Source organism: Schistocerca americana, chromosome 4 (genome assembly GCF_021461395.2).
Source record: "Schistocerca americana isolate TAMUIC-IGC-003095 chromosome 4, iqSchAmer2.1, whole genome shotgun sequence".
Taxonomy (NCBI): Eukaryota; Metazoa; Arthropoda; class Insecta; order Orthoptera; family Acrididae; genus Schistocerca; species Schistocerca americana.
In genome coordinates this window covers 249,252,738-249,268,335 of record NC_060122.1, presented here as the reverse complement: position 1 = coordinate 249,268,335, position 15,598 = coordinate 249,252,738, and the positions used below count along the sequence as shown (strand labels likewise).

Genomic DNA, 15,598 nt, shown 5'->3' with positions numbered 1-15,598 from the left:
TCCCTCAATTTGGCTGGGAAAGAACTAAGGCCATATCTTTTTCCATCTGTGTGTAGTGCGGACCACGCTCATACTTAACAGACTGTAAAAAAAGAACGAAAATGTGTCTGCATACGCGGCGGATTTAATCTCTTGCGATCTCCATTCAATATATCCATATGTTATTTTTTGCCTTGTCCATAATGGAGATGATGTTTTGAATGTGTAACACCATTCACTTTCCCTAACTGATTGAGCCCCGTCACAAACTTCACACAATACTTGTACAACTGGAATTTTAATACCATCTGCTCTAGTTGATGTAGCCAAATTAAATATTTCATTTATAATTTATCCACACGTAATGTGTTAGAGGCGATGTTTTATCTTCCAGATCATAAATTTCAGTGTCCGCTAGCCTCAAGGAATTGGCTCACAATAGCGCATACCGGACGCGTCAGTGTCAATGGCTGCTTTTCCAGGAGACAATGAAACTCTTCTTTGACACCTGCTGCCTCCCGAAACCACGATGGCCAGGAAATTCCCGTTGAAGACGCGAAAACAGTCTTCCCCGTATAGTGTTTGGAAAACTAATATTTACTTAACAGCCACCAAGGTTACGATACTGTATATAAGCCACGTTCGGCTGCCAATCGCCACACGGTGCTGCCAGCTGCAGACCACGCCATGGCTAAACTGCTGGTGAGTGCCTCCATGTCTTCGCCAATCATATTCGAATAAGCTTCCGTTGCCGTGACTGTCAACACTTCATCTGGAGTTCCTTATTGACCATAGTGTACAGGTGCTAGTGGAGACGAATCTAGTATGGCTTTCCTCCTCGAGAGATGAAATTGTCACCATCTGACCATTTCAAGAGCGTTAAAACTATCGTTTCATTATGATGAACCCATTTTTAGATATGGTTTGTAGCTATTGATCATCAACTCAAAATAGTTAGTTCTAAACCACATCATATCTTACAACAAGAAAGATTTATCCTCTTAATACACTGAAAAAATTTCTACTTGCAAGAAGACAAATCATATTCTGTAACCAGTAGCTCACTGTTATAGGGTACATAAAGCCAAATCTGACATACGTTATACCTGTCGCGAGTAATTGGGTATTTCGTATATTTGCAACCGGAGGAATTTGATAAATTAAACGCTAACAGCATTCCATTGGTAAAAAGAAATTATTTAACATTTTTAATATACAGTGATACGATTTACATGATTAAAAATTATGATACAAGCTGGCATTTCAAATTATTGTATATTAAAAAAACATAACCGTATTCGTCGAATTCTTGGAATCAGTTTATTCTCTTGTTTAGACACAGACGAACCTTAGTTATACTTCCTGCATACGAATATTGTCTGTCCTTTACAATTTGGTCTTGTGGTGCTAATGTGAGGCCAATGATGTACTGCACTAGTTTGTACGGAACCGGTCTTGTTGGGCGCTGATGCTTCTCGCGTAGTAGTTCTGCTTCTGTACTGCTGAATGTGTCATGTCTTATCTCTACTTGTGAAGTGGCACTGCTATTCCGAATTTTAATTATAGCAGACAACTGTTTTTATTACGGTTAATTTTGGAACTCTTACAGTCCCTCTCCGTATGTGGCACTTAGCTTTAAAATTTCCATTTCGTGGAGCATATAATCTGGGGATCCGTCGCTACAAAAATTAAATTTTCAGAGTAATAGCCGTTCATTAGAATTTGCAACTCGCATAAAAAATGAAAATAATCAGTCAAAAGAGTGGTGAGGTTGCATGTTCATACCAGTTATTGGAAACTTGTAATAAATTGAAGTATGTGGTGCTACGAATAAACCAAGATATTTGATTGCACTTCTCATGATTTCATCTCTTTCACGCGCCGACGGAGGCACATAAACGCCCAGTGGTGCATGTTTTAAACAAACAGTTTTTCCTATCTACTTGCACGTGCAACTAGTTTGTTACATCAAAATGTGATTTACGTCTTGTCACAAACGCTTTTCAGAAATGAACTTACCTTTTTATCCAGCTGCAATTGCCCGAATAATGGCGATAACATATTTGTGTGTGTGTGTGTGTGTGTGTGTGTGTGTGTGTGTGTGTACGTGTGTGTGTGTGTGTGTGTGTGTGTGTGTGTGTGTAGCGAACAATGGTGCGAACAGCAAGTCGCTCTACGAGAATCCAAAACAAGCGGGAGAGGGTAACATGTATCACAGGCATTAGTAGCATCGTGTAGAATCCGTACCTACCGCCACTGGCACTCAAATACAATTAACCTTCCGTTCATTAGAGTAGCTTGGTCCGCAGCTCGTGGTCTAGTGGCTAGCGTTGCAGCCTCTGGATCACGGAGTCCCTGGTTCGATTCCCGGCCTGGTTGGTGATTTTTCTCTGCACGGGGACAGGGTCTTTGTGTTGTCGACATCATTTCATCATCATCATCATCATTCATGACAGTGGCAATTTTGGACTGTGTAAAAATAGAACTGTGTCAAAATTGGGAGTTTTTACGGGAGCTAATGACCACGCAGTTGAGTGCCCCACAAACTAAATATCATCATTATCGTTAGAATAGCTTTGGTATGACGCTGATTCGCGACGCATGGCATTTGGGTGTAAAGTATCATCAGCTACCGAAAAATGTAAGTGCACTAAAATGTATCTCCACATCAGTGAAAGTATTACTAATGACAAAAACCATAATTTGCGGAGAATAAGAAAGACATTTTGTCAATGCTTAGGATCGAAATATTTTGTGGCATTACGGAAAAAAATGCTGTTGCAGAGCTGAGAAAGACAGTTAACAGCTTAGAGTTTTGTTAGCTTTTTCTGGATGTTTGTTTGGAACAGATAGTGAATACATTTTGAGATATGGCTTTTACGCATTGGTGTATCAATGGGAAGAACTTCGATTGTCTCAGTAGTCTGATAATGGACTACTACAGCTTTGCTATGAAGTACAAGCGTGTGTGTGTGTGTGTGTGTGTGTGTGTGTGTGTCAGAATGTGTAGTAGACAGGGAGAAACAGAGAGAGAGAGAGAGAGAGAGAGAGAGAGAGAGAGAGAGAGAGAGGGGGTGGGAGTGGATAGAGTGCATGATATTTTGTAGCACCTTCATACCTCATTATTGGCTTGGTGAATAAAAGTCTGGAACCACAAATGCAGAGTGCGTAGAATATGTTTGATTATTTTTACGGTCAGTGGTCTTGGATGTTGTCTTTAATATTGCAGGCAACCTATATCTTGACTTCAGCACCACCCGGCAACCTGAAGATGTTCGGAGAAACGAAACGAATCACAAGACGTTTCGAGCGAGGTTGCGGAATGGTTAGCACATTGCACTCGCATGTGGAAAGAGTACGTTCAAGCCTGTGTCCAGTCATCCAGATTTAGGTTTTCCTTGATTTCTCTTATTCGCTCCAGGCAAATGCCGAGATGGATCTTTTGAAAGGGCACAGCCAATTTCATTCTGCTCCTTGATTCAATCCAACCATGCTTGTGCTCCGTCTCTAATGACCTCGATGTCGACGGGACGTTAAATACAATCTTCCTTCTTTATTTCCTTTGGTCATGACACAATAAGTGTGTTAAAATACAGCTGATATGGTTTTCCTTAGTCATTAACAAAATGTTTCGGATAAGGCGTTTTTCTCTGCAACTTACAAAATACTAAATGAAAGGAATATTTATTTAGATAGATAAAGGTTAAATGATTACTCAATCTGCAGAGTTAAAACGTAGTTTGTATAGTTATTTTCTATGGAGCTACAGCAATGAGCTCTAATTTTTTTTAAAAATAGAACATTACTATATTCCAAACTGCAGTTGGTGTTTTGAAAACGCATACACATTAACTTATTCCAATTTCTATCGATGTAAGTTATCGAGCAGGAAACGTTCAAAGTTTTAAGAGTGGATGCAATATGCTGTACGTAATTGCTGTTCAGAAGTATGCTCTGATGTTGAAATTTTCGTTTAACTGAGATGTCCACACGATTGCCTATTTTCCTTAATGTATAACTCACTACTCCTTCTAAATAACCGACGGACGAGATGCAAAACTGCTTGTGTCAGGAGCGACAAGTTTCCTCGATGTGCTTTCCGCAGTAAACTGGGGTTGATTATTCCACGTGGCTGACAGGACCTTGTTTATGCATGCCTTCCGACTTGTCCTACGTACATTAGTGTAAGGATACATTCTACAATCTAACCAACTTGAAACAGCTAATCGAGCTTATTATTTTGTAAGCTACACAGGAAAACACCTTGTCTGAAACTTGTTGGAGACATCGCGCACAACAAGAATTTCAGCCGGAGACCAGTGGCGCACTTAGCGATCTGTCACGGGATTATTACATGATGTAAGATACTTCCTGCTTTTGTTCACTGAAATCTTTCCCGATAATTCTAACAGAATGTCGTCCACTCCATGAGACTTTTTATGACTTTGGCCTCTCAGCGCTCTTTCAAATCCTTCTCCCACTACCACACCTCCCGCCTCATTTTCACTATTTCCTCTACCCTATCCATAATAGTGCCTTCATCTTCATTTCATATGTACAATCCTTCTACATACTCTTTCCACCTTTCAGTCTTACGTTATCTACTTGATACTGGGGTGCCATCTGAACTCCTTAATACCGGCGATGGTACAGCTGCTTCTCCTTCCTCTAAATGGCTCTGAGCACTATGGGACTTAACATCTGTGGTCATCAGTCCCCTAGAACTTAGAACTACTTAAACCTAACTAACCTAAGGACATCACACACATCCATGCCCGAGGCAGGATGCGAACCTGCGACCGTAGCGGTCACGCGGTTCCAGACTGAAGCGCCTAGAACCGCACGGCCACACCGGTCGGCCCTTCCTCTAAAGATATCTTGTATTTTCCTGTAGGCTCCATCCACCTTTCGCAAAGACATGCACTTTCTTCTACCCATTCCTGCTGTACAGCTTTGCAATTCCAGTCTCACATTTAAACGTTTGCATTCCCTTTTGCCAGCTTTACTTGATAGGTTTTTACATTTCCTTCTTTCGTCAATTAAATTAATTGTCTTGTGTGTTATCACAGGATTTCTGCTGGATCTTGTCTCTCTATAAAGTTGATTCTCTACTCTCTTCACTACCCATAGCTCAAAGCTACTCATTCGTCGTCCCCTGTATTCCTTTCCAAAGTTGCAGTCAGTTGTTTCCTAATACTTTCTTTGGAAATGTCAGTAGCACCTGGTTGTTTTGACGTACACGGCCCCTCTCCTTAACTTCCTATTCAATAATTTCTTCAGTTTCAAAGTTCATTTCGCAACCTGTAAAGCATGGTCAGATGTTTTGCAGTTTGAAATGTGGTTTCGAAATCTCTGTCTTACCGTTATACAGGGAGATATCTTGACCATGCTACGAACTTCCAGCTATTTCCATTCTGAAAACATCCCCAGGCTGTGACTAAGCCATGTCTCCGCAATATACCTTCTTCCATGGGTGCTAGTTCCGTAAGGTTCGCCGGAGAGCTTCTGTGAAGTTTGGAAGGTAGAAGACGTATTGACGGAATTGAAGCTGTGAGGACGGGTCCTGAGTCGTGCTTGGGTAGCTCAGTTGGTAGAGCCCTTGCCTGTGAAAGGTAAAGGTATCGCGTTCGACTCTCGGTCTGGCCCACAGCTTTAATCTGCTAGTTAGTTCCATATCAGCACACACTCCGTTACAGAGCGCAAATTTCATTCTGTGAACGACAAGTGAGTCTGCCGTCTGCTGAGTAGCTTTTGTTTAAGTTTGGTAATACACCATGTATCTGTTTGCTTCGAAATTATAGACTTCATATTCAGTGCACCGTCATAAGGGCTGAATTTCCTGTGTTGGAATAAACACTTCCAGAAATTCGCGATTGATATGCTCTGTGTCGCTTCACGTGGTGCCACTAGGAAAACTGCATTACAACTGGCATGTTCATAGTTGGTAAACAGTGTTTAACTACGTGCGTTTTGAAAAGAGTATATAACTGAAAATCAGTCAGTCCTGAAGCCAGTTTCAGTTACTTGCATAGCATCGTTTAGGTTGGGGCCCTTACCTGTTTACAGTATGGAGTCAGTTCGATATACATACCCGAATGTAGTGTGTCTGCAGGAGAACACCCTGCACGCTGCCAGTGCTCACACAAGCAAGGAACGTTGAAGCCGGCAGATGGTTTTGGTTCGATGTCTTCAGAAAGTCAAGAATAAAAGCCAATGGTGAACTGGGATGTTTACGCCAACGAATTATTTATTACGGCTTTCATTCGTTTCATTCAACACTAATAGCAGCCAATAAGAATTTGGTGAGAGATATGTAACTGCGACTACAGTTTGCAAATTGCAGCCGGCCGAAGTGGCCGTGCGGTTAAAGGCGCTGCAGTCTGGAACCGCAAGACCGCTACGGTCGCAGGTTCGAATCCTGCCTCGGGCATGGATGTTTGTGATGTCCTTAGGTTAGTTAGGTTTAACTAGTTCTAAGTTCTAGGGGACTAATGACCTCAGCAGTTGAGTCCCATAGTGCTCAGAGCCATTTTGCAAATTGCATGAACGAGCAAGAGACTGTATTACAGAAGAGATAATTTTCCGATGACTATTTTTATGTTAATGGTATAGCAATGAAATACCGCGCCCCATTCTGCACGGAGTACATCCGACACGAAAGAGATGAGCCAACCTAACGTAAGAATTTAGGTCGCGATGTTACATAATGGATTGTCTGGTCACTTTTCTGCAACGCAACTGTAACCACAATACAGAACTTTACCATATATATCTCCAAACCAGTAATGGTTTTACTCATTTGTGCACCAGCTGTTGCACTTAGTCGTGATCTTGGTTTAACGTCATGAAACTGGCCACATCTAAGCTATTTACCAATGTGAGAATTTACAGTGGGGTTTCGTCCAAGTAAGGTGGGGTGTACATCTCAGGATCACAGTTGTGTTATGATGTGAAACTACTGAAGACTGTTTCTGCGGTATCGTCAAAAATTGACAGGTGCTCCTAGAAGAAGTTAAGACAAAAATCCAAATATTTCTTTGTTGTAGTGATTTCTGCAGCTGTGGTCTTGAGTCCGAAGACTTGTTTGATGCAGCTCTCCACGCTAGTCTATCTATTCAATGCTAGTTATCTCTGTGTAACTACAGTCTGTACATTCTAATCTGTTAATTTTATTCGAGCCTTGTGGTCCTCCAAAGCCTACGTCCCCAAAACCTCCTCATATTACCAACATGAGTATTCCCTGACGCTTCAGGATCCGAACCACTCGTGTTAATAAAATTGTTGCATAATCTTAATTTTCCCCTATTTTGATTCGGTACCTCACCTTTACATGTTCGATCTACCTACCCAATCTTCATCATTCTTGTTAGGGCCTCATTACAAAATCTTGCAAATAGCTATTTGCTTGGAATTGTTGATGGAGTCCTAGGATGTCATCCTGACACATGTCGTGCCAAATTCTGTCCACTTGGCTCAGTGGGACTTCAGAATTCAGAGCTGATTGGCGGAACCTGCCCATAATGCTCCAAAAGTTTTCAGTCGGGGATAGATCCGCGGCGACCTCGCTGACAAAGTTGGGGTTTTCTAAGCACAAAAACAAGCAGTAGAGACTCTCACGTCGTGCAGGAGGACATTACCATGCTGAAACGTAAGCCCAGGATGGATTGCCATGAAGGGCAAGAAAACGGGATGTAGAATGTCACTGACATACTGTTGTGATGTTAGGGTGCAGTGGTGATGTTAGGGTGCAGTGGTGATGTTAGGGTGCAGTGGTGATGTTAGGGTGCAGTGGTGATTACCAAAAGGATTCCACCCCTGTCTGTGGCGTCTCCTGAAGACAACTATACTCCAATGGACGAGACTGGTAGCCGAGGAGGTGTCTGGAGACGCTCGGGACAACGGTAAGATACCAACCTGACCGTCGCTTGCCATACAGCCCAACAGCTAGGAGAGATGTCCTGAGGAGCCATTTTTTTCATAACAGGACAGTTTTGGTTATTATTCAAGGCATCCTTAAAGCACAGCGATACGTCGGCGATATTCTATGCCGAGTTTTTTTGCCCTTCATGGCAAACCTTATTAGGCTTACATTTCAGCAAGTTAATGGTGGTTCGCACAGGACGAGAGTTTCTACTGCGAGTCTTCACGTTTGTGAAACCCTAACTTAGCCATCAGGTTCGTAAGATCTCCCCCAACTGAGAAAATTTAAAGCATTATGGGCAGGGCTCTCCAATCGTATCAGGATTTTGATGATTTAACTCGATAACTGCAATCTTGTACGATATCCCTTGGGACGACTTCCAAGAACTCTATCAATCAATACCACACTGAATAACCAAGGGCCAGAGATGGACCACAGTCACCACTGTGTTACTGACTTGCACCATTTGTGGAGCTTTTCCTCTGGAATAAATGATGAAATTTTTCTGAAAGTTAATCGCTTGTTTGTCTGTACACCTAGATAACCTCTGCTGATTTCCATCCCATTGGGATATTTCCATCATGGTATGTAATGTTTTTTTGCCTTTGAGTGTCAAGTCACACATAAGTGCACGTTAGTATTATGTCATTATTACCACTACTGAAAACCGGATCTTGGAGCACCAGACCTGAAGATGATCGAAATCAGTAATCATTAATAAAAAGAGTAATCCAGACTATGTTTTTGATTCGTTTTGTCACAGTAGTCGATCGAATATACTTGATACGATGACGTTACTATTTCTCTGTCGGCAGACGCTGTTCACGCTGCTGCTGTGCGTTGCCGCCTTGGCGCATGCGCAGTTTGGCCAGGGCGGTTTCGGCCGTCCTGGGGGCGGTTTTGGCGGCCCTGGTTCCGGGAGGCCCGGCGCAGGCGGCGGCTTCGGCCCTGGAGGAGGCGGCGGCTTTCGCCCTGGAGGAGGTCGTCCTGGATTTGGCGGTGGCGGCTTCGGACCCGGAGGTGGCCGCGGCTTTGGCGGCTGAACGAAGTTTCCATCACAGAGCTCCTGCACCAGCGACAACTGTCCACAAACTACTTCACTTCTTGGTTTTAATTGACTTGTGCGCACTTTAACTGTGAATAAAGCGTAATAATCGTCATTGTATTAACGACGTTTCCAAATTTCATTAAAGCAATTGTTAACTGAGGACTGATCGATCCTAATTGATGGATCTGCAAGATGAGAATGGTAAGCCATTACACGTGACTTATTGTAGCCGAGTCTGTGACCAGAGATTCTACGTATCTGTCGAGCCAACGCCCAACGGCATTTCAAGAACTTTGGAGTGGTCTCTTCACTCCAGCACCGCCACAGAAACGCGAGAGAGACAGCAAAAGGGCTTTCTTCTCCCATAGTTGGTCAAGGCGTCGTTACAAACTTCAAATATCCTCCCTGCAGAGCAGTAGTACGAAAGTGTTGAGGTTTCAGTCCCCACTTGTCGATGTATTGAGATTTGGCTTTCGGTGCGGGATCGATATCTGTAGAAACTTTCAGAACATCACCTGACTAAGGAAAGAGATATGACCGGTACAGTCGTAATGTGCAGACGGCGAATATGTCAACTGCAACGCGTTACGTGCAAAACAAAACACCTAGAATGCGTCCTAGGGAACAATGTGTACTCCAGCAGGTATATGAAATGTGTCATGAAATCTAACACCGGACGAAGTGAGACGTCATACAGTCTTTCACTTAATTGCCATGCTGTGATTCCACACGAATTCTGATCTTACGTATTTTTGTCCATATTCAAAAGCAAGCCACAAATAAAAAAAGGCAGTTTTAAGTATATTCAATAGCTGTTATGGTCAGGAATGGCCATTAGAGCTTATTATAATTTAATCATTGCTACTGCTGTTCCATCTACTGCAGATAATTGATACAGTTGGTACCTCTTCAAGGATCAGGTCGTTGTCCCTTAGAGTCCCTCGGATTATGTGATTGTAAATGTGTTCTAATTTTTTTACTGATATTAGAACCAGGATTGCAACCTCAAATTTCTGTCACATAAACATTTTTTTCTCTGCCTTCGATAAATGATAATGTGTGTGAAATCTTATGATACTTAACTGCTAAGGTTATCAGTCCCTAAGCTTACACACTACTTAACCTTAATTATCCTAGGACAAACACACACACCCATGCCCTAGGGAGGACTCGAACCTCCACCGGAACCAGCCGCACAGTCCATAACTGCAGCGACTTAGACCGCTCGGCTAACCCCGCATGGCTCTGCCTTCGAATCTGTGTCTCTGCCGATGCAGATTCAATCTGTGCTAGGTTTGCTGCACCCTAAGAAAATGCTGCAGCAAAACAGTGACTGATAAATTACTGATATATTAGAAATTCTGCGGATGGAACTAGCAGTCAGTTAATGAAACAACCAGTGGTACAGCGACAATTCGAAAATGTGGGTCGAATAGCATCCAAGAATGGCAGTGCTCTATGGGGAAGTCACAGCTGTGTCCAAGAGTCATACAACAATGCAGCATGCAGCAATGCTCGACGACGTGCATTTTGAAGTCCTGGGGGAGACGTGGGACGACTATTACTTGCAAATCTTGTTAGAAGAAAATTTTTGAGGCGACTGTGTTTTGAAGCATGTGGAATGAGGACGTGAATAGTATCGGAAGTTGTTAATAAATAATTTGATTGGCAGAACTAGAAACCTAAGCTATCCAGTGAAAAGCAAGGACACAGAGTGTGAAATTTTGATGTACGTCAGTTGTGACAGGAGACGTCTGTATCTTGGTGTAATGCCTGAGATGAGACTCGTCTCTTTACTGTACGGTCGCTCAACATATTGGATATGAGTGTAAACGATGAGTACCAGAATCACTGCTGTTGGACGCTTGAGCCAGTCTGCCACGACTGTAAGCCACATGTAAGCAACAGCAGATACTGCTGCCTCGACTCCAGAATGCCACACATCCCTAAATGGTATCGCGAAGTACGCCCTGGTAGTGGTAAACAATAAGAAACGCCTGTAAGAATCCACTTGACAGTCAAGTAACGTTCAAGAAAGTGACATTGTGATTATCATCAACAGAAAGGCCGTCTTACTGTTTTTAAATCGTGACTTTAGGCGGAAAATTTTTGGTTGTTGCGGTTTAAGCACTTCAGAATGAGGGGTCATGTAACTCTGAAAAGGCTAACTGCAATCATTACAGTCGATGTCAAAACTGAATAATTCATGTAGTAACAAAAGCAATATGACCCATTTTAGTAATTAATCACTTTAGTGCATTACTTTAATTAGTCTCGATGGCAACAGTGTGCTACACTTTAAGTGCGCTACTTTTCAATTATTCGTCACCACATAAGAGGTTAGCCCATAGCCCTCAAGCAACGTCAACTGTTATAGAACTGGGATCTGAGAGTAGTAGGGTTCTGAACTATAATAAAATAATATTAGAAGTAAAATTATTATTTATCCCAGAGGAGGATTTTTTAATTATAACGAATGATACCAGTTCGCCAAAGAGACTAAGTCTGAAAACAAATATTTATGTTAGGAGAAACCAAAGTGAAGTGACAAAGGAAATAATATATATACATCTGTAAAGCAGACAAGATACATAATAGAGTAGCATGATTAAATGCCAAAAGATTTAAAAATTTTTACATATAGTTGATAAGACAAAGAGAAAGAAAGTATCATGTAACTAGTTTGGACAATCAGGGAAAGCAGAAATTTCAGTTAATGGACACGTTAGTAAAGAAGTCTCGTACACCAAGTAAAATCAGTCCTCAGATAGGAAAACCAGTATTAAAATTATAAATCTTTATTTACTCGACAGGGAAACTGCAAAAGGAATCCTATTTCGTTGATAAGCATATAAAATAATGTACATTTCTGTGAAGCAGACTTTAACACCACTAAACAGAATGTTTAAAAAATTCACACAAAAATTCGGCTGTTTTGAAAATCCGCCTTTTGCAAACACAATTACTTCATTTTTATGTATAAAAAATAAACTAATTGTGTTTGCATAATCGGATTTTGCAAAGAACCCAATTTTTAAATCGCAAACACGGAAGAACACCAAAAGACGCTTCAAATCTTGGGTAAAATGAGTAATTCATACAAAACTTATAATGCCATATTCACAGCAGCGAAACAGCCGTAGGGAAACATCTGTTTCACCAATAAGCATAATCATAGCAGCCAGAGAATTTTAACTAAGGTATATCTCTGCGAAGAAGGCTTTTGCCTTCCGACTTCATACACAGGGCTGTGAAAAAAAAGAAAAGGATGGGGACCCTCCACGCCCGCACCAACGTGGTGACCAAACCAAAAGTTCTACTGTCACCTCCGTATAACATGTTAGTTTTTTTAAATCAGGAGTCACAGGATGTGGGCTGTGATGTTATCCATGCGTCTGGGTAAGATTACTCATTAACATGGTCCATCAGGAGATAGAAAGTGGACGAAAGCGATCGAAGGGTAGCGGTTGTAAGTGCAGAGGAAAAAAAGTGCCAAGGCAAGTGCCAAGGGTAAAAAAACCTCTGCGACAGTAGGACGGGTAGTATGGGCAGTAGCAGCTTGCTATCTGCGACAGTGCATGCAAGGTGTGGTTATGTTAGTGCGAGGTATCGTCCATCGTTACCTTTGTCGTTGCTGGAGCTCGTTGCGGGGCTTGCTGCAGTTGCTGCGTCCCTGCAACAGTTCAAGGTCGTTGTACATTAGTGGGCGGTCGGTCATAGATCGGCTCACAGTGTAGGTGGTGTGTGTGGTAAATTTGCGTGCTGTGTACAGTACGGTTTCCCTGCGGTTGCCTGTTTTTCGGCTGGTCGAACATCTGGGGTTACCAGTAGTAGCTGTGTTGCAGGGGCTCGCCAGTACTGTCGTGTTAGCGTGCTATGGACCATAGATGTTAAGTTCCTAGCCAGTAGTGTCTTTGGTCTGTTATGCTTCCATCTATGGTTGTGGTCGTAGTTACCCAGAGAAAGGATAAACGGGTTGCGCGAGTGTCTCGTGTTATTGTACAGTCGTGTGGAGCAACTATTTTACTAATATACGAAATCATAGCAAGTGAAAAATTTAACATGTACTCATCTGTGAAGCAGACTGAGGGGTTGACGAAGTCCTTTTATGAGCAGGAATGTGGTGGTATAACGGTGGAGGACCAACATGTCGGACAGACGTGCTAACTGCATCCGTGGTCTAGGTATAGCGTGTTTGATTCACAATCAAAAGGTTCTTGGTCCTGGATTCGAACTCTGCCAGTGTTTAAAACTTTCTTAATAATCAGCAATGGCAGCCAAAAATTTCTGGCATAGGAAGTCACCCTCATTATGGCAACCGTATTGTCAAAGATCGCACAGGGGCAGGCGGAGGTTCAGGGCACTCTCTTGTCCTTGGGGTGGGAAACTGCCCTAATGGTGGAAGAATCAGCAATGATCAACGGCATGAGAATGCAGAAGGCAATGGAAACCACTGCATTAAAGACACATAACGTGTATCACAGAACATGTGGCCTGTAATTGAAAAAGTATTATGATGATCTCTCCATTGTCAAAAGAATTAGGAATAGACCCCCATTCTGATCTCCCAGAGTGTCTGTGAAGTGGGAGGTGAGCATGAGAAGAAGACTGAATAATAAACTAGAGGATAACGTTCTACGAGTCGGAGTGTGGAATGTCAGAAGTTTGAATGTGGTGGGGAAGCTAGAAAACCTGAAAAGAGAAATTCAAAGATTGAATATACATAGAGCATGGGTCAGCGAAGTGAAATTGGCAGAAGACAAGCATTTCTGGTAAAATAGTGTAATATCAACAGCAGAAGAAAATCGTATAACGGGAATAATATTTGTTATGAACAGTAGAGTGGAGAGTACGTTACTATGAACAGTTTAGTGATAGGGTTGATCTTATCAGAATTGACTGAAGACCAGCACTGACAACGATGCTTCAAGTATATATCCTGATGTTGCATGCTGAAGGTGAAGAGACAATGAAAGTATAGGAGGATACTGAAACAATGCACAGTACATAAAGGAACATAAAAATGTAATAGTCGTGGGAGACTGGAATGCAGTTGTATAGGAAGGAGAACAAGATAAGGTTACAGGAGAATGTGGGCTTCGGTCAAGGAACAAGAGAGGAGAAAGACTAATTGCGTTCTGTAACAAATTTCAGCTACTAATTGGAAATAATCTGTTCAAGAAACACAAGAGCAGGAGGTTTACTTGGAAAAGGCCAGGAGATGTGGGATTATTTCAGTTAGACTACATCATAGACAGACAGAGATCCCGAAATCAGATTCTGGATTTTAAGGCGTACCTAGGAGCAGATGTAGACTCTGATCGCAATGTAGTAGTAATGAAGAGTAGGCGGAAGTTTAAGAAAAATGTCAGGAAGAAGTAATACACAAAGAAGTGAGATACATAAAAATAAAGTGTGAAGAGATAGGCTTGAAATTCCCTAAGGCTGTAGATACAGCAACAAGGGATTCAGTTGAAGAGCAATGGACATGTCTAAAAGGGGCAGTCATAGAAGTTGGAAAGGAAGATATAAAGATGGTGACTCGAAGAAACCATGGGTAACAGAAGAAATACATCAATTGATTGATGAAAGAAGGAAGTACAAAAATGTTCAGGGGCATTCAGGAACACAAATATACAAGTCGCTGAGGAGTGAAATAAATAGGAAGCGCAGGGATGCTAAAACGAAATGGCTACATGAAAAATATGAAGAAATCGAAAACGAAATGATTGTCAGAAGGACTGAATCAACATGTAGGACAGTCAAACTATCCTTCGTTGAAATTAAAAGCAACAGTGGCAATATTAAGAGTACAATGGGGATTCTATTGTTAAATGCAGAGAAGAGAGCGATTAGGTGGAAGGGGTACACTGAAAGCAAAGGCGTTATTGTGGGGAGGGTGGGGGGAAAGTTGTGATGATGTGACAGAAGATGTGGCGAAGATGTGATAGAAGAAACAGAAGTCGATTTAGAAGAGATAGTGCACCCAGTATTAGAATCAGAATTTAAGAGAACTTTGGAGGACTTAATATCAAATAAAGCAGAAGGGATACATAACATTCCGTCAGGATTTCTACAATCATTGGGGGGAAGTGGCAACAAAACGTCATCAGTCCACTGACTGGTTTGGTGTGACCTACCACAAATTCCTCTCATGTGCCAACCTCTTCAACTCAGAGTAGCACTTGCAACCTTCGCCCTCAATTATTTGCTGGATGTATTCCAATCTCTGTCTTCTTCTATAGTTTTTGCCTTCTACAGCTCCATCTAGTAGCAAGGAAGTCATTCCCTGATATTCTGGCACTCTGACCCTTTTCCTTGTAGGTGTTTTCCATACTCCTTTCCTCTCCAATTCTGCTCAAAACCTCCTCATTCCTTACCTTATCAGTCCACCTAATTTTCAACATTCGCCTGTAGCACAACATCTCAAATGCTCCGATTCTCTTCTGTTCCGTTTTTCCCACAGACCATGTTTCATACTAACACTAAAAGGGCCTTCCTGGCGAAGAGGAGTCTAGCAGTATCAAACATATGCCATAATTTGACGTAGATATTTCTGAGAATTTGGAGCACAGCATTGTGTGGCAGTGAAACAACGACTATTGGAAAACCAGAATAGAAGAGAATCGAAGCATTTGAGATGTGGTGCT

At 42.0% G+C, this 15,598-nt stretch overlaps 1 protein-coding gene across 1 annotated transcript in view; it reads left to right on the top strand.

Annotated features, from left to right (window-relative positions):
* Positions 1–656: 656 nt before the first annotated feature.
* The window catches only part of LOC124613893 (glycine-rich protein 23-like), an 89,546-nt gene continuing 74,604 nt past the window's right edge, over positions 657–15,598 (top strand). The window contains exon 1 of the mRNA XM_047142634.1: positions 657–681. Within this exon, the coding sequence (XP_046998590.1) occupies positions 667–681 (15 nt within the window). The 5' untranslated portion in view covers positions 657–666. The remainder of the gene's footprint in view (positions 682–15,598) is intronic.